Source organism: Sceloporus undulatus, chromosome 2, assembly GCF_019175285.1.
Source record: "Sceloporus undulatus isolate JIND9_A2432 ecotype Alabama chromosome 2, SceUnd_v1.1, whole genome shotgun sequence".
Classification (NCBI taxonomy): domain Eukaryota; kingdom Metazoa; phylum Chordata; class Lepidosauria; order Squamata; family Phrynosomatidae; genus Sceloporus; species Sceloporus undulatus.
In genome coordinates this window covers 179,124,338-179,152,283 of record NC_056523.1, presented here as the reverse complement: position 1 = coordinate 179,152,283, position 27,946 = coordinate 179,124,338, and the positions used below count along the sequence as shown (strand labels likewise).

At 41.5% G+C, this 27,946-nt stretch overlaps 2 protein-coding genes across 4 annotated transcripts in view; one reads left to right on the top strand and one right to left on the bottom strand.

The window, feature by feature from the left end:
• MARS1 (methionyl-tRNA synthetase 1) overlaps window positions 1–22,946 on the top strand; it is a 31,027-nt gene extending 8,081 nt beyond the window's left edge. The window contains exons 6-22 of one of the 2 annotated variants that reach the window (XM_042449243.1): window positions 709–881; window positions 2,995–3,107; window positions 4,095–4,211; window positions 4,994–5,197; window positions 6,646–6,847; window positions 7,500–7,574; window positions 7,950–8,120; window positions 9,440–9,535; window positions 10,018–10,135; window positions 12,124–12,337; window positions 14,760–14,891; window positions 15,605–15,709; window positions 15,989–16,172; window positions 18,882–18,953; window positions 20,428–20,454; window positions 21,911–21,979; window positions 22,673–22,946. In XM_042449243.1, coding sequence (XP_042305177.1) covers window positions 709–881; window positions 2,995–3,107; window positions 4,095–4,211; window positions 4,994–5,197; window positions 6,646–6,847; window positions 7,500–7,574; window positions 7,950–8,120; window positions 9,440–9,535; window positions 10,018–10,135; window positions 12,124–12,337; window positions 14,760–14,891; window positions 15,605–15,709; window positions 15,989–16,172; window positions 18,882–18,953; window positions 20,428–20,454; window positions 21,911–21,979; window positions 22,673–22,795 — 2,195 coding nt within the window. In that variant the 3' untranslated portion in view covers window positions 22,796–22,946. The remainder of the gene's footprint in view (window positions 1–708; window positions 882–2,994; window positions 3,108–4,094; window positions 4,212–4,993; window positions 5,198–6,645; window positions 6,848–7,499; window positions 7,575–7,949; window positions 8,121–9,439; window positions 9,536–10,017; window positions 10,136–12,123; window positions 12,338–14,759; window positions 14,892–15,604; window positions 15,710–15,988; window positions 16,173–18,881; window positions 18,954–20,427; window positions 20,455–21,910; window positions 21,980–22,672) is intronic. The other variant, XM_042449244.1, reaches the window with a different exon arrangement.
• Window positions 22,947–23,395: 449 nt separating this feature from the next.
• The window catches only part of DDIT3 (DNA damage inducible transcript 3), a 13,449-nt gene continuing 8,898 nt past the window's right edge, over window positions 23,396–27,946 (bottom strand). The window contains exons 3-4 of one of the 2 annotated variants that reach the window (XM_042449245.1): window positions 26,730–26,897; window positions 23,396–24,309 (exon numbers count right to left, since the gene is read on the bottom strand). In XM_042449245.1, coding sequence (XP_042305179.1) covers window positions 23,887–24,309; window positions 26,730–26,873 — 567 coding nt within the window. In that variant the 5' untranslated portion in view covers window positions 26,874–26,897 and the 3' untranslated portion in view covers window positions 23,396–23,886. Of the gene's footprint in view, window positions 24,310–26,729; window positions 27,619–27,946 lie in introns of those variants that run through there. The other variant, XM_042449246.1, reaches the window with a different exon arrangement.

Sequence of the window (27,946 nt, the reverse complement as noted above, 5' to 3'; positions counted from 1 at the left end):
TTGCAAAATGGGAAAATTAGTTATGGCAGGCAAACTGCCTGACAAGGAAAGATTATTTGCCATTCCTGATCTTATTAAGCATCCTCAATAAAAAGTTTGTGAAGATGAAAAAATCAAAGAATGTCCCAAAACACAGTTTGGAAACCATTGTGATAAAAATTCTACTTGTTTTTTATGCTGCTTTGACTCTGAGTGTCTGTTAGGAAACCATTGGCACGGAAACTGGCCAGGTGGCTCCTATCATGCCTCCCTTACTTTGGCTCGTGCATCCTTCCAACTAGTTCTGAGGCAAGGTCTGCGAGTAGTGGTGGATCTCTGAGTCTTGTCCACAGATCTGTTTGAAGCCTGTTAATAAATTAGCACTTGTACAGGTTGAGTCTCCTTTATCCAAAATGCTTGGGGCCAGAAGTGTTTTGGATTTCTTTTTTATTATTTTATTTCTTTTTTAGATTTTGTAATACCTGTATTTATATATACAGTATGTACATAATAAGACTATGTTGGAGATGGGACCCAAGTCTAAACACAAAATTCATTTGTTTCATAAGTTATTTAAAATATACAATATTTATTTAGTTATTTTTATTTTATGAATGAAGTTTTAGTTTTTGGAGTATTTCAGATTTCAGAATTCCAACTTAGAGAATACTCAGACTGTATTTTAGTTTGGAGCCTCCAGAAATGAATACCAATCTTCTTATTTTTAAGATGAGTTGTCAACCCTGAAAAGATGGTTCCAGAATATGAACCTGAAAGAGCACTGCAAAAAGGCAGTTGAGGCTATATGGACACCCAAAGGATTGTTGGCACTTAAAGCATATCTGCAGAAACATCCTGCTCCTAACCTGGCCTTTGAGAAGCCAGCTACCAATGAACCAAAGGTATTGTATTTGCTTCTCTGCTTACTCTTGTTTAAAACAGTCTTCAGACCATCAAGCAGTGATGAAACTATGCTTTTCTTGGATTCCACCATATTTGGCTGTTGTTGAGAAATTGCATGGTTGAATGTCTACCCTATAAAGCTAACATATGAAGAAGATGGTGAGTCTAGAACTCTGTCCCCCTGTACTTTATTTCACTACAGGAAATTATTCTTGTAGGAGAACATTCAGTCATGCCATTTCCTGCCAATTCAGGCCCAGTGCTGTCATCTGGTCTACTGTTTGTGTGACTCAACTGAACTGTTTTATTTCTGATCTCCTAGTTCTCTCTGTGTGTTTTAATTGTTAATGTCCCCTACACTGTGTGGCTGATCCCATTTTGTGAGTATAGTCTATCATTCTCCACTGTACTGGTTTCTAGATATACATTGCCATCTCTGCAATAGTATGAGGCACTCTGGGTAAATCTGAACTCTACCTTGCTTATGGTTGAACATCTTGGTAAAAGAAGTATATATCCCATTAAGAAGAGAAAGAACTATGCTTCTTTAATCCTGTCAAGTGGAAAATGAACAGTATGAAGGAACATTGTTAAACCCATGTCTGTGTGAGCATCACCTAAACTGCATTCTTTCTTACTCCCCATCTTAACCAATTTGCTGAAACAATTTGCACATACAGAAGCAAAGTAATTGAAAATTGGCTAAGAAGATGAATTGCACAGTAAGGGTGTTTTGGTTCATGAACCAGGATCTCATTATAATGTCCACTTCCCATAATTAATTACAATTTTTGCTATCATTCTAGCTCCAAAGATCTTCTATTTGAAGTACAAGGCTGTAACCTATAGATGATAAGTGAGATTACATGGCAATAAGAAATGGGCCATTGATGTAAATGTACTTGCCAAATATATATTTCTGGCAGAAATTGTGTCCAAAATCTGACCTTTTGTATCTGAGGGGCAGGAGCTGTCTACAGGGCTAGTAATCTTTTATAATTTGAAAACCCTGCTTCTTCAGCGCATCTGTGCAGACAGGATAGTTATTGTGTAAGACCTGATTGAGGAAGGCTGAGTTCAGTGATCTCTTGATTCATAACTGTAATAAAACTGTTGGAAATGACCCCATTCATTCTCCTTCAAGGAATTTTAGCAAACAACTGTAAGTGCAGAGAAATCTTTAGTTGCATTGCATTCTTCTTAGATATTCTTGCAAAGGAAAATTTCTTCAGCACTGATTTTTTATAAGCATGAGCTGTGACATTGGTTTACTTGCTTAACCTTTTTTTGCATTGAGGTGGAGAATGCTGCACAAGATTTTTTAGTGCTTGGGATGAACTGACATGTACACTTCTCCTGCTGCTGCATAGCTCCTTTAAATATAAGTGTCTAATGCAAAATAAAGAATAATTAACGAAGAATAACAAGTTCTCATGTGTGGAAGTGGGAGGGGAGAGCATGAAAGCTCTGAAACACCACTGCTTCAACAGTGCTACTCTTCAAAAATATTTGATCCATGTTTTTAGATATATCTGTGAAACCTAGGTTGTTCTTAGATCTTACAAAGAGAAGTAATAGCAAGGCAGTACTGTATCTAGTTTACCCCAGACCAGAAGTGGCAAATGGAAATCTGGTGTTTCAGAGAAGGCAGGCACTTATTCTCTGTATCTTTAGTGTTCAGACTCCTCTCTTAATTTACCAACTGCCTGAAATATTATAGCTGATAAATAGGTCTACTGCTTTGTCTTCTGTCCAAGAGGAGAATGCTTAGGTCATTGGCTCAGTTCTGTGTTGGGTAATGAGTTCTATTCAGAAATATTATGGTGTGGAAGAATGTCAGCCCTTGGCTGTAGATAATATTTCCTGTTCTAGGCTCATTTATGTGGTTGGTTTAACTTTCTAGCACAGATTTACCATGTCTGGAGAGAAGACATTGCGAGGTGAAGGTTACCACCTCTTGGCTTTGGTGCTGCAGTTGCTGTTCTGGATTGTAGCATCTTTTCTGCATAGAGATTGTCACAGTCCCTGTGTGGCTTGTAGGTTTGGGGTAATGGGCAGAGGGGGGAAGCCTGTCCTGCAATTTTAAAAGTTTGTTTTTGTCTATCTTCTTAGGAAGAAGAATCAGCTCAGTGCCATCTCTCTGAAGAAGAGATTGCAGTCATTGCAGAAGTTTGGAGCAGAGGGCCAGCTAGCCTACCCAAACCTTGGAAGCCACAGCAGCCTGTGTAAGTATCTGCAGAGTTGGAGTTCTGTAGTGAAAATAGCAGTCTTCCCCACTGTTAAATAAAATAACATCTGCTTTCCCCACTGGTTTGCCTAAATCCTCTCTGAACTTAAGCAAAATAAATTTCTCCCTCAAATTATCAACATTGACATTTGTGTTACAGTTAGTCATTAACCTCTAACTCTTTATAATATGACATTGTACATAATGCAGGAGGTCCCATCCTCTATTTTAAGTGTAGCCAAAGTGCACCCATGGGCCATATGTTTTTGTAATCCTTCAGGGCCCCCCAAGTGTTTAAAAAAGTTGCCAAAAAGTTTTTCTTCAAAATTTTCAATTTTCCCCTGGAGAAAGTCCCCAAATGCATTCTAGAAGGTATTGATGGCATTTCCACCTGGACTACAGTCACCCTGTGCCCCCAGGAATAAAAAAAAACATAATTAAAAATAATAATTTTATTATTGTTGTTGCCCCAGAATGTTCCAAAATATTTACTAGTGGCTACAAGATGTATTTCCACCACATTTTGTACACCTGGGACAATTTAAAACCAGGAGAGGCCTTTTTTGAAATCTAAAACATGGTGGAAATGGCCCTATATCTTGTAGATGCATTTGGGAGCATTTTTCTTTTAAAAAAAACATTTTTAACAGGTGAGTCTCCCCAAGGTCTCCTAGGGGGCTAATGCAGCCCAGTAACCTTCCACAGTTGCCTACCCCTGCTCTATCATGGCTCCCCAACCTACTGGGGTCATTGTGCAGACTGGAACTATGCGTAGTAGATGCTATCGCAAACTCTGGAAGACTATATCTTCCCTTAGGAGTCTGCCTGAAACCTAAGATCCTCAGGAGATTCCCTGTTCCATGTCCTAGCACCCTACAAAGCACACATGGCAGCCACTTCCACTATTGGGCCTCCGTGTCATTCTAGTGAACCACAGTGCCCTCTCTTGACATCTCAGTTAACTTCTTTTACCTCATCTTCTCAGACTGCCTATGGAAGGCATGAAGAACGTGCTGATCACGAGTGCACTACCCTATGTCAATAATGTGCCTCACCTTGGAAATATCATTGGCTGTGTCCTCAGTGCTGATACCTTTGCCAGGTAAGTTTAATTTTTGAAATTTCCATTAGCAAAAGCCCACAATATGAATTGTATATATCACTTTTTATGGCTTGTGTAAAGAGCTGACATCTCTTCTCTTTTGCAACTTGGATTTTTGGCAGATTGTAGAATTCCAGCGTAAATATAGTTATAAGGAGTAGGAACCATTAGGGTCAGCCATACTTATTAAAGAAACAATCATAGATAAATATAGCTTGAAGGGGCCTTCCGGACCACCTAGTCTACTCACCTATCACTGCAGAAAATGGGGCTGCATTGTTAATTTAATTTGGGGATCTTTGTGTATTTATTTGATTTACTGTAGATCCTGCCTTTTTACCAAAATGGAACCCAAAGTGACTTACCATACAAGTTAAAACAAAATATATGAAGGTGCCTTATACTGAGCCAGTCCATATAGCCTCATTGTCTCTATGTCTAGTATAGTGGGCTCTTTTTTTTTGAACTTCCGCAAATGGCAAGTCCTGTTGTTTTTAATAGAAGCACGTGCATGTGGCATGGAAAACAACAGGACTTGAGCTCCCACGTTTTTTGTTATCTGTGGGGAGGGGGTCTGGAATGGATCCCCCACAGCCCCGCAGGTACAAAGTGACAACTGTAATGGCTCTCCCAAGATAGGAGGCCTTTTAGAACCGAACATATAAGATCTGTAGTCCACTACAGAGACATCGTCTGTTTGATACACAGAGGGATCACATAATATTCTCATGGGGCAATAATAAGCGTCCTGCCTCATTCTGTTGTTCCAATTTTCCATCCAGGTACTGTCGCCTGCGCAACTGGAACACATTGTATTTGTGTGGTACAGATGAGTATGGCACCGCAACAGAGACAAAGGCCATGGAGGAAGGGCTGACACCACAGCAGATCTGTGATAAGTACTATACTGTCCATGACCAGATCTACAAGTGGTTCAATATCTCCTTTGACTTCTTTGGCCGCACCACAACACCCCAACAAACAACGTAAGTACTGCTGACAAGAAATGATCATTTTGGAAATAGGGACAAGAGTAGCTGCTGTAGCCCTACTATCTTTTTTACAACCTTCATGTTGTCTTAGCTTTATAACAGCTATAAGGTTCGTTGTCTGCAACTCCTGTCTTGACAACATCAAAAAATGTATTTTGGAGATAAGATCTTTAGGCAACAGACAAAAGACTGACTGATTTGCCCACAGTTTTGGTCTGCAGAGGACTGATAAAAATCTGCCAGTCAAACATACTGGCACCAAAGCTTGAAGTGTTATGTTTTATATGTGCTGTCTTTTCATGGAAACCTAGGACCCAAACAGACAGGCCAAAATAAAGCTGCTTCGGGTCACTTTGGAAGTATATTGTCTAAATGACACATGCCTCTTAAGAGGTCAGAAGCTGCACAAAAGCTGTGCTCCAGTCCTTAGGACTGGAGCAAGGCTTTGGCATGGCTTCTGGCCTGTTGGGACACATGCAGCATTTAAACAGCATACCTCCAAAGTGACCCGAAGCAGCTTTAATTTTGGCCTGTCTGTTTGGGCCCTTAGTGCTCAGTTTGAACCACAGCTGTTGTCTCACACAAGAGTCATGCAGATTTGGCTATAACTGTTCAGCTGTGGCAAGCTATGGTCATGTATGTTGCAGCTTTTAAGTTTTTGTTTGTTTTGGTTCTGAAATGACAGAGAGAGATAAGTGAATGATTACTGGTGAACATCCCCTTGCCAAGTTAGGAGATCACTGAGACCTTTTTGGAGGCCTTTTTTGCACAAGATGGGTTGGGTGCAAATTCTTTCCTTCTGAATAAACTTGTACAGTGGTTACTAGTGTGTCACTATAGTATAGAGGCTATGGTGATAGTAGCAGGTGAGAGAGGTCATCAGATGGTCCACATCATGGATTCTGCATGGCTGATTGACAAGCTCCAGGCAAAGGAAGCAGTTTTGAGTTGTTAGTTCAGGCCCAAAGCAGATGGGTGGCAAGGAGCGGCCTCTGGCCACTCCAGCCACAATTGGGCCAGAACGATGGCAACCGCACAGCCCGCTCTCAAAGCAGGTCACTGCCATAGTCCTATGACAGCTGCCACCAGGAGCAGTTTTTTTCCATTCGTTTTTTAGTAGCTTCAGGCTGCCTTTGGCGGCCTCAAAGCAGCTTCTGGTCACTTTGCAGTGTGCATCATCTCAATGCCATGACCCCAAAACGGCCAGAAGCTGCTTTTTGTGGCCCTTCTGTTTCAGGCCTTTGTTTCACCAACTGCACACACATCCTGCTCAGTGGTAAGTGGATGTGAAGTATTGGGCCCAGAGTTCATCTCCCATGCCTTAATGAGTAGACATGTAGTGAATGCCTGGGGTTATAAATTGGCACAGATTGGGTGTTGTGATGCTTAAAAAGATCCGAGGATACTCCTTCCTCTTAAATGCCCTTTCTTTCCCTTCTTAGGATAGCCCAGGACATCTTCCAGCGCCTTCTGGAGAACAACTTCTTGCTGACTGAGACGGTAGATCAATTGAAGTGTGAGAAATGTGAGCGTTTCCTGGCTGATCGCTTTGTGGAAGGCACCTGCCCCTTTTGCAACTATGAAGAGGCCCGTGGGGACCAGTGTGACAAATGTGGCAAACTGATCAATGCCACTGAACTTAAGGTACCATTGCCTGAAGAAAAACTACGCTCAGCACTTTTTCTTTTCCTCAGTTTTATTAATTTTATTCATTTTGTTTCTGTGCTGCATTTCTCCCAGAAAGGGACCCATTATTTTGGTTTTTATTTTTATTTTTATTTTAAATTTTGTTTTATTTTAATTTCATAATTTATTTTTATTTCTTTGGTTTTCCTGTTCAGTTAAGTGGTTGACATTTTCAGCAAAAGCAATTTCTGTTCTAAAATCACCAAATCACTCAAACTGGGTTTCAAACAGAATTGGTCTATGGTCCAAAGACTTTTTTTTTTAAAAAATGCTATTTTTATATTACTTTATATGTTATATTTTATTTTATTTTATTATAATAATTCATACTTTTATATGCTTTGTTTTGTTTATATTTCCCTTTATTTTTATTTGTTTCTAATGTTTTATTTTGATATTTGTATATTTATATATTTCGTATATTTTATATTTTATGTTTTATTTTATTTTTATTTTTCATATTATGTATTTATTTTATTTTTAATTCTGTTATGTTTCTCATCATAACTCACCACAATTGTGTCATGTGATGATCCTGTGTATGGAATTCATGCAACTTCAAACATAGCATATTTTCTGGGGCTTGAGCTTCTTTTATTTCTCCTCTTAGAAACCAGTATGCAAAGTCTGTCAAGGGACACCTGTGGTGAGATCGTCCCAGCATCTCTTCCTGGACTTGCCCAAGGTGGGTCTTCCTTGTATTTCTACTCTCCTTAGTGGTGAGCACTCTCCACTTTTACTAGGTGGGTAGAAACAGCAGGTTGAGGGGAATAGAGAAAGGGGCTTGCCTGTGTTTGGCTCACTCTTTCCCACTGATGGCTTGTGCCCCATCCACCACTGACATGTGGCTCCTAACAGATTACTCCTGAGGAAGGTGGTTTTTGATGGGGAAAAAATATGCTTACCTTACTTTTGGAGGGAGTGACTCTTGCAAAGAAGGATAAAGCAAGACATATGTGACAAATTCCCTGACTAGAGTTGTTACCAGTGAGAATACTTGCCAGATTCTGCCACAACATGCCGGGATCCTATTCACATTCTCTGCTCTCTCCACCATCAGCTGGAAGAGAGCCTGGAGAAGTGGCTGGCATTGTCCCAGTCTGCAGGAGACTGGACCCCCAATGCAAGATACATCACCCGTTCTTGGATCCGCGATGGCCTCAAGCCACGTTGTATCACCCGTGACCTGAAATGGGGCACACCAGTTCCCTTGGATGGTTTCCGTGATAAGGTGAGCATGGATCCCAGAGTAGGGATCCCAAGGCATTGTGGTCCTTTTGTGATGTTGATGTGTGTTCATTTTTTTCTCTGGGCTGTGAGGTTTTACAGAAAAATCTTTGCTATTTTTAGGGAACAGACGAGTAGGAAATAGGAGTTCCAGCAGATATAAAGCCTAGTGCTATGGAGGCATTGCAAACAGGCTATTTGTTCTGTGCCTCCATTACAGAGTGTTTTGGAAAATAATCACCTTTTTGGTAGCATTCATAATTGTATAAAGCACTTCCCAGTGAAGAAATGCTTTCTAATTCTTATCTGACCTACTTAATGCAATTTTTTTTAGGGGGGGGGGGGGGCTTTTAAACTTTATTTTTCAAAGGAAATGTTTACCCCCTTAAAATATTACAAATTTATTTCATCATCTCATCAGAAAAAAAAATGGCATTAAATACAGTTGGCCCTCTGTTTCCATGGGGGTTCCGTTCTGGTCATGTACACACACTGTGAAAACAGATGTTCACACATGTTCAAGCCTCATAGGCTTGAATGGGGTGTGCCGCTGGGCATGCATGCCATTGGAGATAGCAGAAGTCACCCCTCCACAGATATTCGAGGGGGCAGATCTCAGATTTGCAAATTAGGAGAGGTAACTGTACTACCAAATCACTGGGTGGAAATCCATAAAATGGAAAGATATTTTATTCACAGCAAACAGAACACTCTATAAAATGATGTGTGTAATTGGAGGTGAATACATGCTCCCATCATCAGGATACCATATTGTAAAACATTTAACAAGACCCTGTGGTTTTTGAGTTTTTAATTTGACAAGCTGCTTCTAATTTCTGAGCCCCAGAAATCTGTGGTGTAACTCTAGCATTTAATGTAGAAATGTGAATGCTAATTCTCCGAAGATGCCAGCCACAGATGCTGGTGAAACATCAGGAATAAACTCTTCTAGAACATGGCCACATAGCCTGGAAAACCCATAAAAAACTATTGATGCCGGCCATGAAAGCCTTCAACTTCATATTGAAATATTCTTTGTTCATGAGCTGCCCACCACTGAAGAATTTCAACTAGTCTAATCTATGTGGTTGATATTGGAGGGAAGGGGATTCAGCTGTGGGCAGTCTTGCTTTAGAAAGTAAGTGCCAGTGGTTTGGACATCATCCTTTAAGGATTCAAATTGAGACTAAATTTTAAAGCCAAATGCTGACCAGGAAACATACAGTAGATGGTGAACCTGCAAAACTAACTATTCTAGTCTGTATGTGCACTTTTATGCCTCTCTTCTAATGAATCACTTTGTCTTCCTTTCTATTTTTACAGGTTTTCTATGTTTGGTTTGATGCGCCCATTGGTTACCTGTCTATTGCAGCCAATTACACTGACCAATGGGAGAAATGGTGGAAGAACCCAGAGCAGGTGACAGGCTTGTTAATCTTTGCCTCTTTCTGCTTGGAACCCAACCATCTTTCCATATGGATCCTGATATTATCTTAGAGCTGAAGCGGGTTCCCTTCACTACAGACTAAGGTGTCTGAATCCTATTAACAGCCCCCACTAAAGCTGACTCAGTGGGATCAACCTAGATTTCATCTCACTACTTAATGACTGATTTAGTAGGCCTACTATGATTGGAGCTGTCAGTGGGAGTAAGGCTCATGAGATAACTTTAAGGATCCAGGCAAATGTTTTATACAGTTTTATTCAGGAACTAGAGTGTCTCCTGTTAGAGCACATATGAGCATCCTAGTTTGGAGGTTTACTTGTTATCAGGCATATTTTAAAAATCACTATAATAAATTTTCTTATCAACCAATTGGGGCAAAAGGCAGTGGGTGGTTGTGAAGTGAAAGCAGAACTGTGCCTTAATATTATGTAAACCACCTCCTCTTTCTCTTCAGGTCCAGCTTTATAACTTCATGGCCAAAGACAATGTTCCCTTCCACAGTGTTGTGTTTCCCTGCTCCCTGTTGGGTACTGGCGAGAAATATACTCTGGTCAATCACCTTGTTGCAACAGGTATTGCTGCTGGGAATTAGTTGTCCCTTACTTTATTTCTGCTTTCTTCCATCACTAGCTTGAAGCTAGACCACTAGCTGATTAGGTTCTGAAGTAAGGTTGTATCAGGAACTAACCATAGGTGTGCTGTAGCTATTACAGTAGGCCCTTGGTATCCGCTAGAGTTTGGTTCCAGGACCTCCTGTGGATATCAAAATCCATGAATGCTCAATCCAGTTAAATACAATGGTATAGTATAATAAAATGGTGTCCCTTATATAAAATGGCAAAATGAAGGTTTACCCATCCGTTAAGAAGCCAAGCCCTCCAGTCCATCTGCCTTGGTCCGGGCTTTGGAGATAGAGAAGAACTGCTGGACCTCATCCCCTTCCCCACCACTACTCCCTTCTCCTTTTGTGTTGTGCCTTTTTAGATTGTAAGCCTGACGGCAGGGAACTGTCTAATTAAAAGATTGTATGTACAGTGCTGTGTAAATTTACAGTGCTTTATAAATAAAGGTTAATAATAATAATAATAATAATAATAATAATAATAATAATAATAATAATAGGTTTGCTTTTGGAATTTATTTATTTTTTGAATATTTTAAAGGTGTGAATGGTTGAATTGGCGGTTAAGAAATCCAGAGATACCAAGGGCCGACTGTTTTAATTGTGTTGGTTTGTTAATGGTTTTTGAAGTTGTGTAATATATATTGTGTTAGCTATTGGACTCATTCCAACATCCCCTCAGCACAGTGTGAATATACATATGCAAAACTTACGCTACACTGAGCCATATACACATCCACCCATTACTGTAAAGCCTCTGAAGTTCGCCTACATGGCCGTTCCATTCTTTGTGGCAAGCAGGCAGGATTGCAGAAGCCCTTGGTTGTTTCTCCATAGCCAGAAACACAATGATAGCAGAAGCTCTGAGACCCATGAAGGACCCCCATGGATCTCAGCGCTGATGCCAGCATTGTACATCTGGTTACAGGAAAGTGGCTAGACACTTCTCTGATCTTGTCTTGAAGCATGGACTGGCCATGTGGGGAAGCTCCAGTCAGAGGAGGGGTGCTTTGGCTGCTGTGGAGGGAGGATGGGACTACCAATCTATACACTGCCCAAAAAAGGACATCCATTTGCATAAGGGACACTTATACTTGCAAATCCCCCCAATGTAATTCTGGCCTATGTGTATGCATTTATTCTGTAAGCCACTTTGGGTCCTGTGTGGGGGAAAGATAGAATATAAATCCCCACTCAGCCATGGAAACCCACTGGTGACCTTGGGCAAGTCACACTCTCTCAGCCTTTGAAGAAAACAAAGGCAAACTCCCCCTAAAGAAACTTGCCAAGAAAAACCTGTGATAAAGTCACCTTAGGGTCACCGTAAGTTGGAAACGACTTAAAGGCACACAACAAAGTGCTGGTTTTGACCTGTAAAGCCCTATATGGCTTGGGTTTGGGTTATTTGAAGGACTGTATCTCCCTTTATGAGCTCACTAGAGTGCTGAGATTGTCTGGAGAGGCCCTTCTCTCTGTGTCCCACCGCCTTTTCAGGGTCATTTGGTGGGAAGAAGAGAAAGGACTTGGCTGCTCCCAAGTTCTGGAACTACCTCCCTAAAGAGGCTGGGATGGCCTCATCCCTGCTTTCCATTCAGTGGCAGATAAAGACATTCCTGTGCTGTTGTGCCTTTTCAAACTGAAAAGGGGTGGGATTTAAATGCTGTGCTTTTAAATTTTAAGGTTTGTATTTTTAACACATTACATTTTAATTTATAACTCTTTTAACTTTTAATTTTTTTAAATTTTATATTTGTGCATTTAAAGTTGTACTGTTTTTCAATTGTATTGTTTTAAATTTGCTGTTCACTGCTTCAGTAACAACAACATAAACAGACAACAATCCAACTGCTATCCCTGGTCTTCTGGCATGGGAACCTTGTTGGAACTTTGGAAGAGGGCTCCAAAAACTTGCTGATTATATGTCATTTCTCTCTACAGAGTACTTGAACTATGAAGATGGCAAATTCTCCAAAAGCCGTGGAGTGGGCGTCTTTGGGGATATGGCCAAGGACACTGGAATTCCTGCAGACATTTGGCGCTTCTACCTGCTCTATCTGCGTCCAGAGAGCCAAGACAGTGCCTTCTCCTGGAGTGATCTCATGATGAAGAACAACTCTGAGTTGCTCAACACCCTTGGCAATTTTATCAACAGGTAAACCTGAAGGTCAGGGATGGAAAGAGCGTAACAGATCTACAATGAGATTACAGCACAGTAGCCAGGTAGCTTTTGAAAGACCATATGTGAGCCCATTAGAGCTCTGAGATCTTCAGGAGGGGCACTTCTTTCTGTTCCACCACTTTCCCTGGCACATTTGGAACAAAGGAAAGGGTATTTTTTGTGGCTGGTCCCAGACTTTGGTACTCTTTGCGTCAGGAGGTTGAGATGTTTCCCTCTTTGTTGTCCTCTGCCCAGCAAGTAAAACATTCTTATGTTGTCAGGCTTTTTTAAAATAAGCAGGTATTGGCTTTTAATGGTGTGTTGTGCTGTTTTCTTGATTTGTATACATGCACTTAATGAACTTCAATAATTTTAACTTTGTCAGTTGTTTTTAAGTAACTTTTATATTTAGAGAATTCAAAGACTTAGCCGTGTTAGTCTGGAAATGCAGTATGCTAAGGGGTCTTGTAGAACTTTTGAGAATAAGTGAAACAGAGTAGTTGGTAATTACAACGCATTCTGGACAATAATGCTGCTTTCTCAAGGGCTCTTGGTGGCAAGCCTTTACTCGCCTAGAGACAGCCTGCAAACCTTAAACAGTAACTGACCTACAGGAGGTCACACAACACAGATGTGGACAAAGCCTTGCCACAAACCCAGATTCTAACTCTGCCCACACATCTATTCATTTAATTTCATCACAGGCCCTAATGACATCACCCACAATATTAGAGGGACTTTCACTTGTTCATCCTCTTAATGTGATTTATGCCATACATTTACACTGAGCAAACAGGCCAGGCCCTGACCCAGAGGATTAATGGACATAAATCAGACATTAGGAATGGGAATACACAAAAACCAGTTGCAGAACACATCTGTCTTCCTGGGTGTTTCATCTTGGACCTCAGGACAGTGGTCTTTGAGCAACAACAACAACAAAAAACTACAAAGGAAGGTTGGAAAGAGAAAGCAGAACTGGAATATGTCCACAAACTACAGTCCACTGGCAGTGGGTTGAATAGAGACGATGGTTTCTTGGCACACGATACACACTGTAATAGTGGCTAGCCCCCCAGCTTCATGGGGGCTCTCTCGACCAGTTCATCAATTTTTTTTGTTCCCACACTACATCCAAATACTTATTCATATGGTTATCCACTCAGCTGTAGGCAATATCTATCCTCTTGCCTTGTCCCCGAATGACCATTGTTAAAACTGAACTTGTCACCTCATCTCCACAGCCACAAGGTTTTGCATTCCTGTGGATAGTCTCATACACAGACTGCTATATAGATCTGTCCCTGGACTTTCTACATTATCCCATGTATCAGAAGAAGTAGACTTAGGTCTATGGAAGCTCATGCTACCAATTTCTCTTTCAGTCTTGAAGATGCTACAAGATCCGTTTTTAAATTCATTGTTTTTGATTACTTTTTATAGGTTTTAATTTCTGTTTTCTTTTAACAAGTTGTAAGCTGTCTTGCAACTTATTAAAAACAAAACTTATTAAAAACCTATACACATTATTAAAAAGTATTTAAAAATTGCTTTAAAATGTATACATTTAAAACTATTAAAATTAATAAGATGTAAGGTACCAGAGCCTGTCTGATCTTGGAAACTAAGCAGGGTGAGCACCAGTTAGTACCTGGATGGGAGATCACCAAAAAATCCCAGATGTTGTAGGCTGTATTTCAGAGGAAGGAACTGGCAAAACCACCTCATTCCTTGCCTAAGAAACTCTGTGAAATTCATGAGGTTGCCATAAGTCAACAGAATACTTGAAGGGACAATCACGCATACACATCACTTTATTGGAGGAAAAGACAGTATATCAAAAAATAAAAATAAAATGTAAACATTTTTTAAAAAATTAATAAAATAAATAGAATAAAACAAAATAACACAAACAAATTTAAACCTTAAAAATACCAAGAAACAGGATAACTTATATCCTATAGTTCTACATAAAGTAAGGGTGGGCAGTACACAGGTCGCATATGCCCCACCACAGCTCCTTATTGTAACCCCTATGGCACACTGCTGCTGAAGAACCAGTCCTGAGGTACTATGCCAGTGTAAAAAGAGTTGGATGTCCAGCCAGGAATCCAGGCAAATCAGGCTACAGTTTTCATAATGAGAGATTCAGAAAGCATAGCTGGGAAGAATATCAGCCCATAAAATTTTATCTTCTAGATTATGTCTGAAGCCCTTATTTATTTATTTATTTATTTGAATGATCTGCCTGTTTAGTTGCCAGTCACAAATTTCTTGGACAAACCATTGGCTCCTGACAGTAGGAGAAATGCAACTATTAAATTGTGATGATTACTTTGGATTCCTCTAAATCAAATGACTGCACCCAAACTGTCTAGGTCAGTGAATTAGAATATCTAATTTTTCTCTTTCTCAGAGCCGGGTCCTTTGTGTGCAAATTCTTTGGGGGACACGTCCCTGCTATGGAGCTGAGCCAAGACGACAAGCGCTTGCTGGCACACATCACTCTGGAGCTGCGTCAGTACAATCACTTGTTGGAGAAGGTCAAGTACGTTCTTAGAACAGCACATGCCAGTAGCCCGAGGAACTTGTACATCCCTGGTTTAGTCAAAATCTGGTCTAGAGGAGCACAATGGGCATTAACAGCATTTTGGCTAAGGCCTGCTCATCAGCCACAAAGGCTGTCAATAGCTTATAGATTGTTAATTTTACAGTTCCCTGCCTTCAGGCTCACAATCTAAAAAGACATGACACAAAAGGAGAGGGGAGTGGCAGTGGGGAGGGGGATCTATTCCAGGCAGTCTTGCATCCCATAAATACCATTTGTAGAAACTAACCTCTGGCTATGATGGGTTTTGCTACATCTAGAAGCTGGAGTCTGGCTGTAATCCCATAATAGAGCATTTTAAAGAAACAAACTTTATTTGTGTCAGATTATGGTAGATGCGTTATCTGAAAGAGAGGCTGTGTTTGCTGTTCAATTAACTTACCAAAGATAAGTAGCCTACAGTATAAGTATCAAGTCTGTCTGCTTGAACATAGTATTTTCTTTGAAAAAAGAAAACTAAGCAGCTGATTTGGAAGCACTTTCCTTTATTCTTGCCTGGAGCTAATTCTTATCTGCCCCAGATGACCAGAAGAGTGGTTATTTTACAGTCTGGGCTCTGGCCTTCCTAGGAACTAGTGGAGAGGGAAAGCTGTCACATTTTCATTTCCTCTTTGTTTTGCTTTTCCTCCCACTCAACTCTTTTTCTCTTGCAGGATACGTGAAGCCCTGCGCAGCATCCTGAATATTGCTCGCCATGGCAACCAGTACCTCCAGGTCAACGAGCCCTGGAAACAGATCAAGGGTGGCGATGCAGACAAGTCAGTCTATTTTTTTATTGTATACATACTCCAGGCAGAACCCAAAAAGTAGAATTCCCTCAAATCATTTGGTATTTAATCTCCTTGGGCTAATGCTGAATGTGGGGTTTGGGGGAAGGTAGAAGCCTTCTTGGTTCCAGAGTTTGCTACTTGCTTCCCTTTTGATTTTCTGAGCTAAGCTAGCCAGCCTTCTTTTACTATGGGATGTCAATGCTGGCTCACTTTCTTTTCTTGGCTTCACTCCTCCCTGGAATGACAAAAGTTTTCTTCTCTTCCTAGGAAGCGAGCAGGCACTGTGATAGGGGTGGCTGTCAATATTGCCTCCCTGTTGTCTGTCATCCTGCAGCCGTACATGCCCAACGTGAGCACTACTATACAAGGGCAGTTGTGCATTCCTGCTGACTACAACGTTCTGACCAATGACTTTGTCTGCACTTTGCCTGCTGGACATCAGATTGGCACGGTATGTCCTAAAGGCTGGAGGTTATACAGCTTGTCCTGGAACTGTGACTTTCTAAGTTTTCACAGTGGCAGAGAAGGGATAAGCTTGTTTTTTAGCTGTAGCATATCAGGCTGCAGGTAGGGACTTGCATAACAGAGAAGGATCCTTTGTTAAAATTAATTCTCAACAATAACTGGCTAACAAGTTGGATGGAAAGGTCTCTAATAGCTTGAGCTGGAACTTAAAATGAATAGTAATCTATCAAAATATTTATTTATTAAATATTTATACCCTGCTCTAGATCATAAGGTCTCAAGGCAGGGAGCAATACAATCAGTTTAGCCAATTTGAACCATATGAAACAGTAAAAAATAATTTAAACCAACTTAATTTTGCAAATTAAAACAAGGCAGTCAAAACCAGTTAAAACAGTTTAAAAACCATAACGCATGTACAGATTTAGGTAAAATCAATCAGGCTCCAAAAAGTTTAATGAAAAGCTATGTTTTTAACTTGGCACTGGATTTGACATCAGGTTTGGTGTCATGTAGACCTTTAAATAGAGTGTATTTCACCACTAGGGTATTTTATCTTGTTTCTCTTCCTTCCATAGTGTATTTCTTCACACTGGTGGGGCCTAAAAAGGCCCTTTTTGCAAACTCCAATCTTTGGCTATTAGTGTATAAAATTACATTCATTGTTGTGAGGTTGGGTGTTCCATTCATTCTCTGCCTTCCTCCCCTGACACTATGTTAGAGAGAAAACAGAGAAAATTCCGCCACATTTTACCAGGGAGCAGTCATTTCCTATAGAGGAAGAATCATAGAATCATAGACCTGGACGAGACCGCAAGGGCCATCCAGTCCAAACCCCTGCCATGCAGGAACTCCCAATCAAAGCATTCCTGACAGATGGCCATCCAGCCTCTGTTTAAAGACCTCCAAGGAGGGAGATTCCACTACGCTCCGAGGGAGTGTGTTCCACTGTCAGACAGCCTTTACTGTCAGGAAGTTCTTCCTAATGTTGAGGTGGAATCTCTTTTCCTGTAGCTTGTATCCATTGTTCCAGATCCTGTTCTCTGGAGCAGCAGAAAACAAGTTTTCACCCTCCCCAATATGACATCCCTTCAAATATTTAAACAGGGCTATCATATCACCCCTTAAACTTTTCTTCTCCAGGCTGAACATTCCCAGCTTCCTCAGTCATTCCTCATAGGGCATAGTTTCCAGATTCTTCACCATTTTAGTCGCCCTCCTTTGGACTCGCTCCAGTTTCTCCACATCCTTTTTGAATTGTGGTGCCCAGATTCCAGGTGGGGCCTGATCAAAGCGGAATAGAGTGGCACTATTACTTCCCTTGATCTAGACACTATCCTTCTATTTATGCAGCCTAAAAGCACATTGGCCTTTTTAGCTGCCGCATTGCACTGTTGACTCATGTTCAACTTGTCGTCTACTTAGACTCCTAGATCCCTTTCACATGTAGTCTTGTTAAGCCTGGTGTACTCCATCCTATATTTGTGCATTTCATTTTTCCATCCTAAGTGCAGTACCATACATTTCTCCATATTGAATTTCTTTTTGTTAGCTTTGGCCCAGCTTTCTAGTCTATCCAGATCATTTTGAATTTTGATCCTGTCCTCTGGGGTATTAGTTATTCCTCCTAATTTGGTTTTATCTGCAAATTTGCTAAGTATGCTCCCAAGTCTTTCATCTAAGTCACTGATAAAGATGTTGAACAGCACTGGGTCCAGGACAGAATTCTGTGGGACCCCACTGGTCACTTCTCTCCAGGATGAAAAGGAGCCATTCTTGAGCACCCTTTGCGTTCAGCCGGTCTACCAATCACTAATCCATGTAACAGTTACCTTGTCTAACCCACATTTTACAAGGTTCTTTGCAAGAATGTCATGAGGAACCTTGTTAAAGGCTTTACTGAATCAAGATATATTCCCTTTATCCTACCAAGCTGATAATTTTATTAAAAAAAAAGAGATCAGATTCGTCTGGCATGACTTGTTTCTCTGAAATCCATGTTGACTTTTTGTGATTATGGCATTGCCTTCTATATGTTCACAGACTCTCTGTTTAATGATCTGCTCTAGAATCTTTCCTGATATTGATGTCAGACGAACTGGATGATAATAGTTGGGGGCCTCTTTTTTCCCCTTTTTGAAGATGGGGACAACGTTTGCCCTCCTCCAGCCTGCTGGGACTTCTCCTGTTCTCTAGGAGTTCTGAAAGATTATTGCCAGTGACTCTGATATTACATTTGCCAGAATGAAAAGAACCAATTAATTCTATCTAAGCGCAAATAGGATTTCTTCCTGGTCTATGACCATCAGTCAGACCTGTTAGGGTTACACTGGAAACCTTTCAAAAGGTGCCCAGTAACTTATCTAATTGGTGTAAGATCCTGATAGCAATCTGACCCTAAAGTGGAATTTTATAAAAAATTTACTTGGAACTGTGGTGGCAGAATTATGATTGTCAGGTAGCCATGAACAAGGTACAAAGGTGAATTCTGCCTTGTTGACATCAATCCTTAACTGCTTTCTCATGTCTGTCAGACAACATTTCAAGTCCCTTTTGCTTGAAAAACTTGAAAAATAGGTTTTCTTAGCATGTGCATTGCTCACATGATAAGCACACAGAATACACACCCCTGTATGCATAGAACAAATTTGTAATATATTTCATTGATTTTATATTACTCTTAATTTTGCATCAGGTAACTCCCCTGTTCCAGAAGCTGGAGGCAGAACAAATTGAAAACCTGCGGAAACGCTTTGGTGGTGGCCAGGTAAGGAGAGGTGTCAGAGCTAACGAATGTAGAACCTCTCAGGAAAGCCTTATATGATATTATGTGATCACTGAAGTGCTACACATGTTCCTTGCTTAGTTCCAGAGCATGCCTCCTCTCCCTCCCTTGATCCCAGAGAAGCTCAGAATACAGTGGGTATCCACTGGGGTTTGCTTCCAGGACCCCCCCCCCCCACTCCTCATGCATAAGAAAATCCTTGAACGCTCAAATCCTATTAAATACAATGGACGTAAAATGGTGTCCCTTATATAAAAGGGCAAAATCAAGGTTTGCTTTTTGGAATTTATATAATTTTTGAATGTTTTCAAGCTGTAGCTGGTTTAAGCTGTGGATAAAAAAAATATCTGTGGATACAGAGGGCTGACTATAGTTGGCAGTGGTTTATATCCAGTTACAAAGAGAGAACAATGTTTTCAGGAACTCAGAGGCTGCCTTAGTCAGGAGGGAAAGGTGGGATTGCAAAATGCTCAAGAATTGCTTGAAGCTTCACCTTACTTGACAGCATTTGCCAGGCCACAGGCCTTCCTTGATCACTATATTGTAAACACCTCACCTTTGTACCTGCTCTCTTGTGATAATCATAGGAGAACTACTGAAAGAGCTCTCCTACAGGCAGGCTGGTGATAAATGCATGTCATACATTTGCCAGTTCCTATCCATTCCCTACACTTTGTCATTGCTTTCTCTCTGTCTGAGTACAGGAGTTCCCAAACTGAATACTAGAGTGAATGGAAAAAAGAGATCGCCAAATGTCTCCTGGGTACCTGCCATACCCACCCACAGAGGAGGCTGCCTCTGTGTCTCTGGCTGATTTGCCTGTTGTGGCACACCTCCATCCAATCAGCATCTGCAGACAGGTGACTCCACCAGTTCCCTGCATCAGATGGCATTGGATCATTCAATTACCTGGAGGGACACAGCAGAAAGGCCTAGCCTTACCTCAGAAAAAGCTGCCCATTGAATCATTGCTTAGAGCTTGCTTCCTTCTAATTAGGAGGCACTCTTAGAATAACTGTTTGCACAAAATCAGACTATTTAGTTTCTCTGTGGTGGACAAGATCTTTTTAGAATCTATAAGGAACTGTTTAGGGGAGGCACATTCTTAGGCCCTCTAAGTATTTTAGGTTTCTGAAGCTTAGAGAAAGACTGTTCTTTTTACTATTTTGCTTCTTCCTCTATGCTGTACCTACTGCTTAGGTTAGTTATCTGTCCAGCATCCAAATAGATGCTTGTTGGTGTTAACTACATGCTTCACCTGTGTTATATGTCTGACTGGGAGAGGACAGATTCTACATAGCAGTGCAGCTTTCTTGACGATGGCCGGGTCTTGGTTTATAGCAGTCTAGATTGCTTGCAAAGCTCTGTCCTCCGCTGCAGCACCTAACTGCTCGTCTTTTTCCTGCCTCCTTCTACTCCTTATGTTCTTTTCCTGCTCCCTTCTGTCCTCTTCCAGCTTGAAGACTTTCCACTGAAGCCTAAGGTAAAACCTGATATCCCTGTAAAACTTTGGTCTTGCCATGGGAACTCTTGGGGTATGAGGTGGGCTGTGGGTTCAACATGTCATCAGATTTAACACCTCAGTAACCACTGTCTGCCTTTAGGCTCTGGTTAGTACAACTGGCAAACTACCTCTGAAGGTTCCTTGCCTAAGAAAACACTAGGAAATCATGGGATTGCCATAAATCAACAGGCAGTTTGAAGGAACACACACGCTTTTTGTCTTCCTCAGATCGGCATTTAAACTAACCTAGCTCCTTCCTCCCTGAAACAGACACCTATTTGTGGCTTACTAAATTCCACTTGTTGCATCTGAGAGTGCAGGATCTAAAGGCATGTTACATGCATTGATGCCTTATAAGCGTAGTTATATGTATAGCCCAGGGAGCAGTTGGTAGTGCTGTAGAAACAGCAGAGGATGAACCTTACCCATTTTATTTCTGAAGGTCCAGACACTGCTACTACTTCTGTTCAGTTTGTCATAGGTCACTGCTATCTGTGACACACGCCTTAAATTAGCCAGACATTTTTATTAAGCTGTCTTCATCATGTCACCTTGCTTATCAGCTTTTCATAGGTATCTGAATGGACATTATGAAACATTTTCTACTATACTAAATGCAACTTTTTCAGAACCAGCATTGTTCTTACAAAGCAGGCATAGGTAGGAGACATCAGACCCTACAAACATAGTTGGACCAGGGTGCCAGAGACTTGGGGAAAAGGAGTGCTCCTTTGCTCCATCCGTTGCCGTACTGAAAAGGCTTGGGAAAAGCATCCCTGGAGTTTTTCCAAGGCAGCAGGGACTCAGAAGGGAGTGCTTCCTTCCTCTGGCCCCTCCCACCCTAGAAATGCTTCAGAGATACTTCTCCCAAGCCTTTCCAGGGTGGGAGGGGATTCAGGTTTACATTCGCGAAAAACCAAACCTGCAAACAGACATGGACAACTGTACTCTCTCCTGAATCAGATTGGAGCAGAGGTGGGAATTGTGCACCCTTCTAGATGTGCATTTCCAGCAGCCTCAAGCAGTGCTGAGGGGTCACATGAGCTCCAGCTCAGCATCTTGGGGGCCCGCATCATTCCTAGCCTTGCATTACACTCTTTCATATGGGAGACAAGAGTAACATAAATAAAAGTCTGTACCTTAGCTATGCCTCTCATTTCTCCTTTTCATATTACTGGCTTTCTATCTGTTGCTTAGTAAAATCCCAGAACACTTGCTGCAACACAATCCATTCTTGCCTATTTTTTCTAATTTAGAGGCAAAAGCCATGACTTGTACCCCATATTCTTCAGCACTGCATTTATTCTTGCACTCTGGACACTGCCTGGTAGACAGTGGCAATGGGAGAAATGAATGGAAGTATTTTTCAGTGCCGGTGCTGTGAACAAAGTTTGTTGTGCTGCCCCTAATTTAGTTTTAATTTTCTCCCTACAAGCAAAAAACAGCTGCAAATAGTGATGCAAGATTGGGAACAAAGGAACTTCAGGAAGAAGTAGCCAAACAGGTAATGCTGAAGTGTAAATTCTTTTGATTAACTAATCGGCCCGACTGCATGTGAAGAATTTTGCTCAGCTGTCTGCCTAAGCCAGCCATTGTAGTCTTATTGAACCAAGCTGCTTCACTTCAGCTTCAAAAAAGAAGAGAAAAATAAGGTCCTTGCTCTGCTTCATGCCTGTGGCCATCTAGATGGAGCTGCACTACAACTCCCACCATCTCTGTCTGTTGGCCAGGGTGAAGCTGATTAAAGATAGTTTTACAAGGTCTACAGGCCCAAAGATGACAGCCAGGACACTAGATGTCTAAACCCAGGGGTAAGCAACTGTGGGGAGGGCCTAGAAGCACTTTCTAGGATACTGAAAAACCAGAGCCAGGCATCCAGGAAGCAAAAAGCTCTATACAGTGGAGCTGGCTTCTGAAGTTTTTATCTTTTTCCTTTTTGGCTGGAGGATCTGCTGTCGAATGTTGGGAGCACACCACACTGCTTTCTGGTCACCCTGATGGATTTCAGGTCATTTCCCTCTTTAGTTGAAAAAGGTGTCTGAGAGCTGTGCTTTGCCTACCCCAGGATAAACAGTGAATTTAGACTTCAGCTATGTGAACTTGTAAGAAAAAGCACACCCAACACTGGCTCCTCCTAACTAGGTGGTCTCCTTTGTACAAGCTTGCTATATATACTAACAGTCAGTTCTTATTCTAGGATAAGTATGTGCAGCAGCTTAAGACCCAGAAGGCTGAAAAGCAGCAGATAGATGCAGCAGTTTCAAAGTTGGTGGAACTCCAGAAACAGCTCAGCTTGGCTGTGGGAAAGGGGAAAAAGTGACAAAGCATCTCCTTCAGAGACTGAAACTCATCTAATTTGCAACTGATTACTCTGCCCTTCAGGGATTGGAGAGTTCCTTTTTTCCCACTGTACTGTTTTAATGTAGCCATTTGTATTTTATAATCATGAATACAGAGCTTTAAAAGTTGAAGTACATGGTGTAAAATTTTATTTTCTTATATAAAGTATAAAAGTTTTTATCTACTGATGTACATGCAACTTTCACAAGGCGAAGGAAGTAAATTAAAAACAGTTCAACCAGTTGGCAGAGGCAGCACTTGCTGACCTGAGCAATCATTGAATAATAACATTTCTTTATACAGTGGTGCCTCGGGTTACGAAATTAATTCATTCCGCGGCTAATTTCGTAACCCGAAAAACCTTCGTAACCCGAATTGCCATAGGCGCTAATGGGAAAAAAAGCCGCGGCTCTGCCGCGGCTCCATTTAAACAGCGCCAGGGTTTTTTCGTAACCCGAAAAAAACTTCGTAACCCGAAACAATAAATCCCTATGGGATTTATTCGTATCCCGAAAAATTCGTAACCTGGGTAATTCGTATCCCGAGGTACCACTGTATTTTCTCACCTCTCCCAGGTGGATCAAGGTGGGATTACAACCCAACACTAACAATAAAATACAAGAATAAAACATATAATTTAAAACATTAAAACAGTTAAAAACAGTGCACTCAACATTTATAAGATAAAATGTTCTGATCCTGGATAGAAGAGTAAATGATGTCGTTACAGAAGATTGGGTGGATAGGCTTGCCGGAATGAAGGAGTCTGTTGGCTCAGGAATGAACTTTATGGTTAGACTGCATTGTCACCTTCACTGTAGTTCATATTCTGCAAGGCAAACTCACTGTGGCAGACTCAAAAAGCAGCAATTCATGCCCAAAGTCAGATGCTCCACAAGTTGCAGCAATTAAGATACATTTGCTGCATACACAGGTGTCCCTTTCCCTTAGCATGTCATTTAAAATTAATGATGCTGAGGTTTGAGAAGAACAGAGTAACGGAGTAACGTTCTTTTTAGTCTACTGTACATAGTCATCAGTTCAGTACTGATGGCAGGTGCTTCAGTGCCATCAATTCTTTAGGCTCACCATTCGCTGGATGAGGGCTGCTCTGGTGGCTTCCACCTCTGCACTCAAACGCTCTATTTCTCGCTGGAGGTGCTCATTTTGGGCCATTAGCTCAGCCACCCTGTGCTCATTCTGCTGCTCTCTCTCTCTCCCACACTGCCTCTTGCCCCCCTGGGGCTGTCCACTCCGCTTCCTCTTCCGACTGGTAGACACCTCATCATCATCTGTTCCAGTCTGGGGAGGGGAGCTGTGGCTAGAGTCTGACTCTGGGGCTGCTGTGGGCTCCTCACCTAGCAGTTCCAGGAGTTCAGTTGTGAGATCAGGTTCCAGCTCACAGGCTCCAGTCACTGTGCCTCCACTGGGTTCCAGAGGGTCTGAAGTTTCCAGGTTCCACAGCAGAGCTGTACTGTCAAGGCTAAACTCCTCCTGTAAGAAAATGAAACATCAGTGAGATGTTCTTAACAGAGGCTAGACTACACGCCTTCTCCTTTACCTCCCAGAACCAATGTTAAGGATTGGATTGTGGATTTCAAAAAGGGCTAAGCAATTTCAGTGGGGTTGGAGATCGGTTTGTCCCACCACCACCAGCCAAGACCTATTTTAAAAGGTGCATTGCTATTCCAGGAGAGGTTGCAGACTAGAAAACAGGTTAGGGCAGCCATACTTTCCTCACCACTCGTTAAACCAAAGTGTAACATATGAGCTTGCTGAAGTGAACTTGGTCTATTTGTTCCCTGAGAGCCTATCTTGCTTTGACAGGGATGCAGTGGTGGGAAAGACGTTCTACCCCACATGAGTTCTTGGAGTACTCAAGTGGGAAGCATAGAGGGTCAGCTGGTATCCTATGTGAGTGTATACTTAACTGAATAACTCCCCCCCCCAACTAACCTCTGAAAACCTGACAAACATCATTCAACCAGCTTACTTTTTAATTAGCTTACTTGCTGTTCACTGCTATGATCTTTGGAATAGCGGTATATAAATAAAAAATTAACTATGTTCTGATCATGAGCAGAATGAATCTCCTCACTATGCAGATGATAGCCAGTAAAGTAGGTTAGTGGAGAAGTTACAATCATGGCAATAGCGTCAAAATCATGACTTAAGTAGTTTGGAACAGCTATGGTATAAGCTGCGTATTTATGATTGCTTCTTCACTTTCACAACTTGCTTTAAATGAACTGCATGATGAGAAGGAGAGTCATTCTGCCAACAATCAACATGGTTAAATATTTCAGTTCTGATGTGTCAGGCAAAGAAAAGTTAGTAATAAGCTGATAAGGGATTTCAGCCATTACTTCTTAGAGGGCTTTAAAGAGAGACTGAATAGCCATCTGTTGGGTATGCTTTGAGATTTCCTGCATGGCAGGGGGTTGGACTGGATGGCCCTTGCGTGGTCTCTTCCAACTCTTATTCTATGATTCTAATAGGGTGGGTCATGAAACAGTATGAGAATATCTGTTTGCTTCTTTTGCATCCGGTTCTATGACTAGATAGCAACTTCCTATATTCTATTGGAAACCACAATTTATCACTGTGGGAATACAGGAAGGGTCAGATATTCTTATTCCTATCTGTGCCCACTTATTGTAGGGAAAAAACATTCCCTACTTGTTAATGCTTTGCATTTAATGCACACTTCAAATGTAAAGAAAATACTGAAGGACAGGGTCTGAAAGAGGTAGTCCAATAATCAACATCCTATAGGGAGTAAAGACTTGTGCTGTTGTTTATCCCTCCCTTAAATCCATCCACTTACTTTGACCACTACTTTTTTTGTATCACTGGAAACTATTTGGATTAGGGATATATGCAAAGTGGGTAATCTCACATTTAAATAAAAACCCAATTTATGACCCAATCCTACTTCTTATACATGCACTGGATTGTGTTGCAAGGAGTGGATAAAAGCACACTAAGGCCCCATGCAGACAGGCCAAAATAAAGCTGCTTCAGGTCACTTTGGAGGTATGCTGTTTCAAAGATGCATGCACACTGAGTCCGGAAGCTGTGCCAAAGTTGTGGTCTAGTCCTTAGGACTGGATCATGGCTTTGGCACGGCTTCTGGACTCTTAGGACACATGCATCATTTAAACAGCATACCTCCAAAGTGACCCGAAACAGCTTTATTTTGGCCAGTCTGTATGGGGCCATAGTCTAATTTAGTCACATTCAACACTTTTGACCAAGCACATGTTTTAAACATATGGGGGGGGGACCTGAATTTGCCAAAACCTTAAGCATACAAATGTTAGCACTCGAAAACCTGTATATATCATTATACCAGAGGCAGAGAGCTCAGTATAAATAGTCAAGTAATCTCCTTTCTAGATATCATGCAAAGGACTGATAACGTCAAGCAAAGGTAAACTCGATAATTTATTTCTGATTATGATGGTTTATGCTAAAGGTACACAACCAGAGGACTTCCAGGTCTTGCCAGATTCTTATCCCATGAGTTTCAGTCAGCATGGACAGTAATCAAGAATAATGGGGGTTATAGACCAACTGCTGGAAGGCCATAAATCCCCTACTCAACCTTGTGCCAATAAGAAATTTAAAAATGCCTTTTGAGGTGCCACAAGACTATTTTTCCATTTCTAAAGCGAAAGGAATCTTCCAATGCAAGACGGAAGGCAGGCAGAGCCGAACTATGGCCAAACTGTGCCCTTTAAAAGATTTTGGACTTCAGCTCCCAGAAGCCTCAGCCATGTTGGCCAATAGTCTGGGATTCTGGGAGCTGAAGTCCAAAAGCCCCCTAGAATGGGGACCACCGTTCTAGGGCATAGTAACCAAGTGACCTGGAAGCTCAGGACACCTCCAGTTGATCTCTGCCACTGACTCACCAATTCCTGCCCCCCAACGTCTGGGGGGTCTGTCCTGCTGGTTACATCCAAGGAGAGCACCTCCTGCAAGTCTTCATACCAGGACTCCAGGTCCCAGGTGGGCACAGGGGTACCCACAGAGAAGGGCAGTGACTCTGCCATCATGGTTTAAGTAAAGCCAATCCGTATCTGGAAAAAAAAAGTATGGGGGTGATCAATAAACTGCAACATCAGAGTATATCATCATGGGTTTGCCCAATTCAAAAGCACAAAGGGGGAGAAGAATAGGGAGCGTCTTCAGCACCTCACTTCCCATTAAGCCAGCCTAACAGCAAAGCAAGGATTCATAACGGGAATCAAAAGAAGCATCAGCCCTGCAGATCTGTTTTGCTGTAACACTGAAGACTACAAATGTAGGAGAAGTCTGCTTATGAAACTGTTCTATTTCTACATCCCCTTATCCCTTGCTAAACATGAACATATAAAGATGAAGCCAACACATGCTGCATCCACACTGCAGAAATAATCCAGGTTGACCCCACTTTACCGACCATGGCTCAATGCTATCCAACTCAAGGAATTGTAGTTTGGTGAGACATTTAGTCTCCGCTGTCAGAGAATTCTGATGTCACAACAAATGCTAGAATTCCATGGCACTGAGCCATGGCAGTTAAAGTGGGGTCAAACTGCATTGTTTCTGCATCTGTTCTTTGACTGGAACTTCATGTCCCCTTTGAGCCAGGACATTCACTGGATGACCTTGGTCAATCCTTTTCTCGGCTTAACCTATATCCTGTTATGAGATAAATGGGGTGGCTGGTTGGGTAAGAGCAATGTACAGTGGTACCCCGGGATACGAAAGCACCGCGTTACGAAATTTCCGGGATACGAAAAAATTCCATAGGAAAAAAACTGTTCCGGGTTATGTTTTTTTTTTCGGCGTACGAAAAAATTTTTTGGTGCTTTTCGGCGCTTTTTCGCACGAAATCGCGGCTTCCAGCGCTAGCGCCTATGGCTTTTTCGGGTTGCGAAAGATTTCGGGTTACGAAGGGCGCCGCGGAACGAATTAATTTCGTAACCCGGGGTACCACTGTATACACTTCTAGATTGTACGCCATAGGCAGGTTTACTCTGATCTATTTATTGTTTGTATGTACAGCACTGTGCAAATCTATAGCGCTATGTAAAATAATAATAATAATAATAATAATAATAATAATAATAATAATAATAATAAT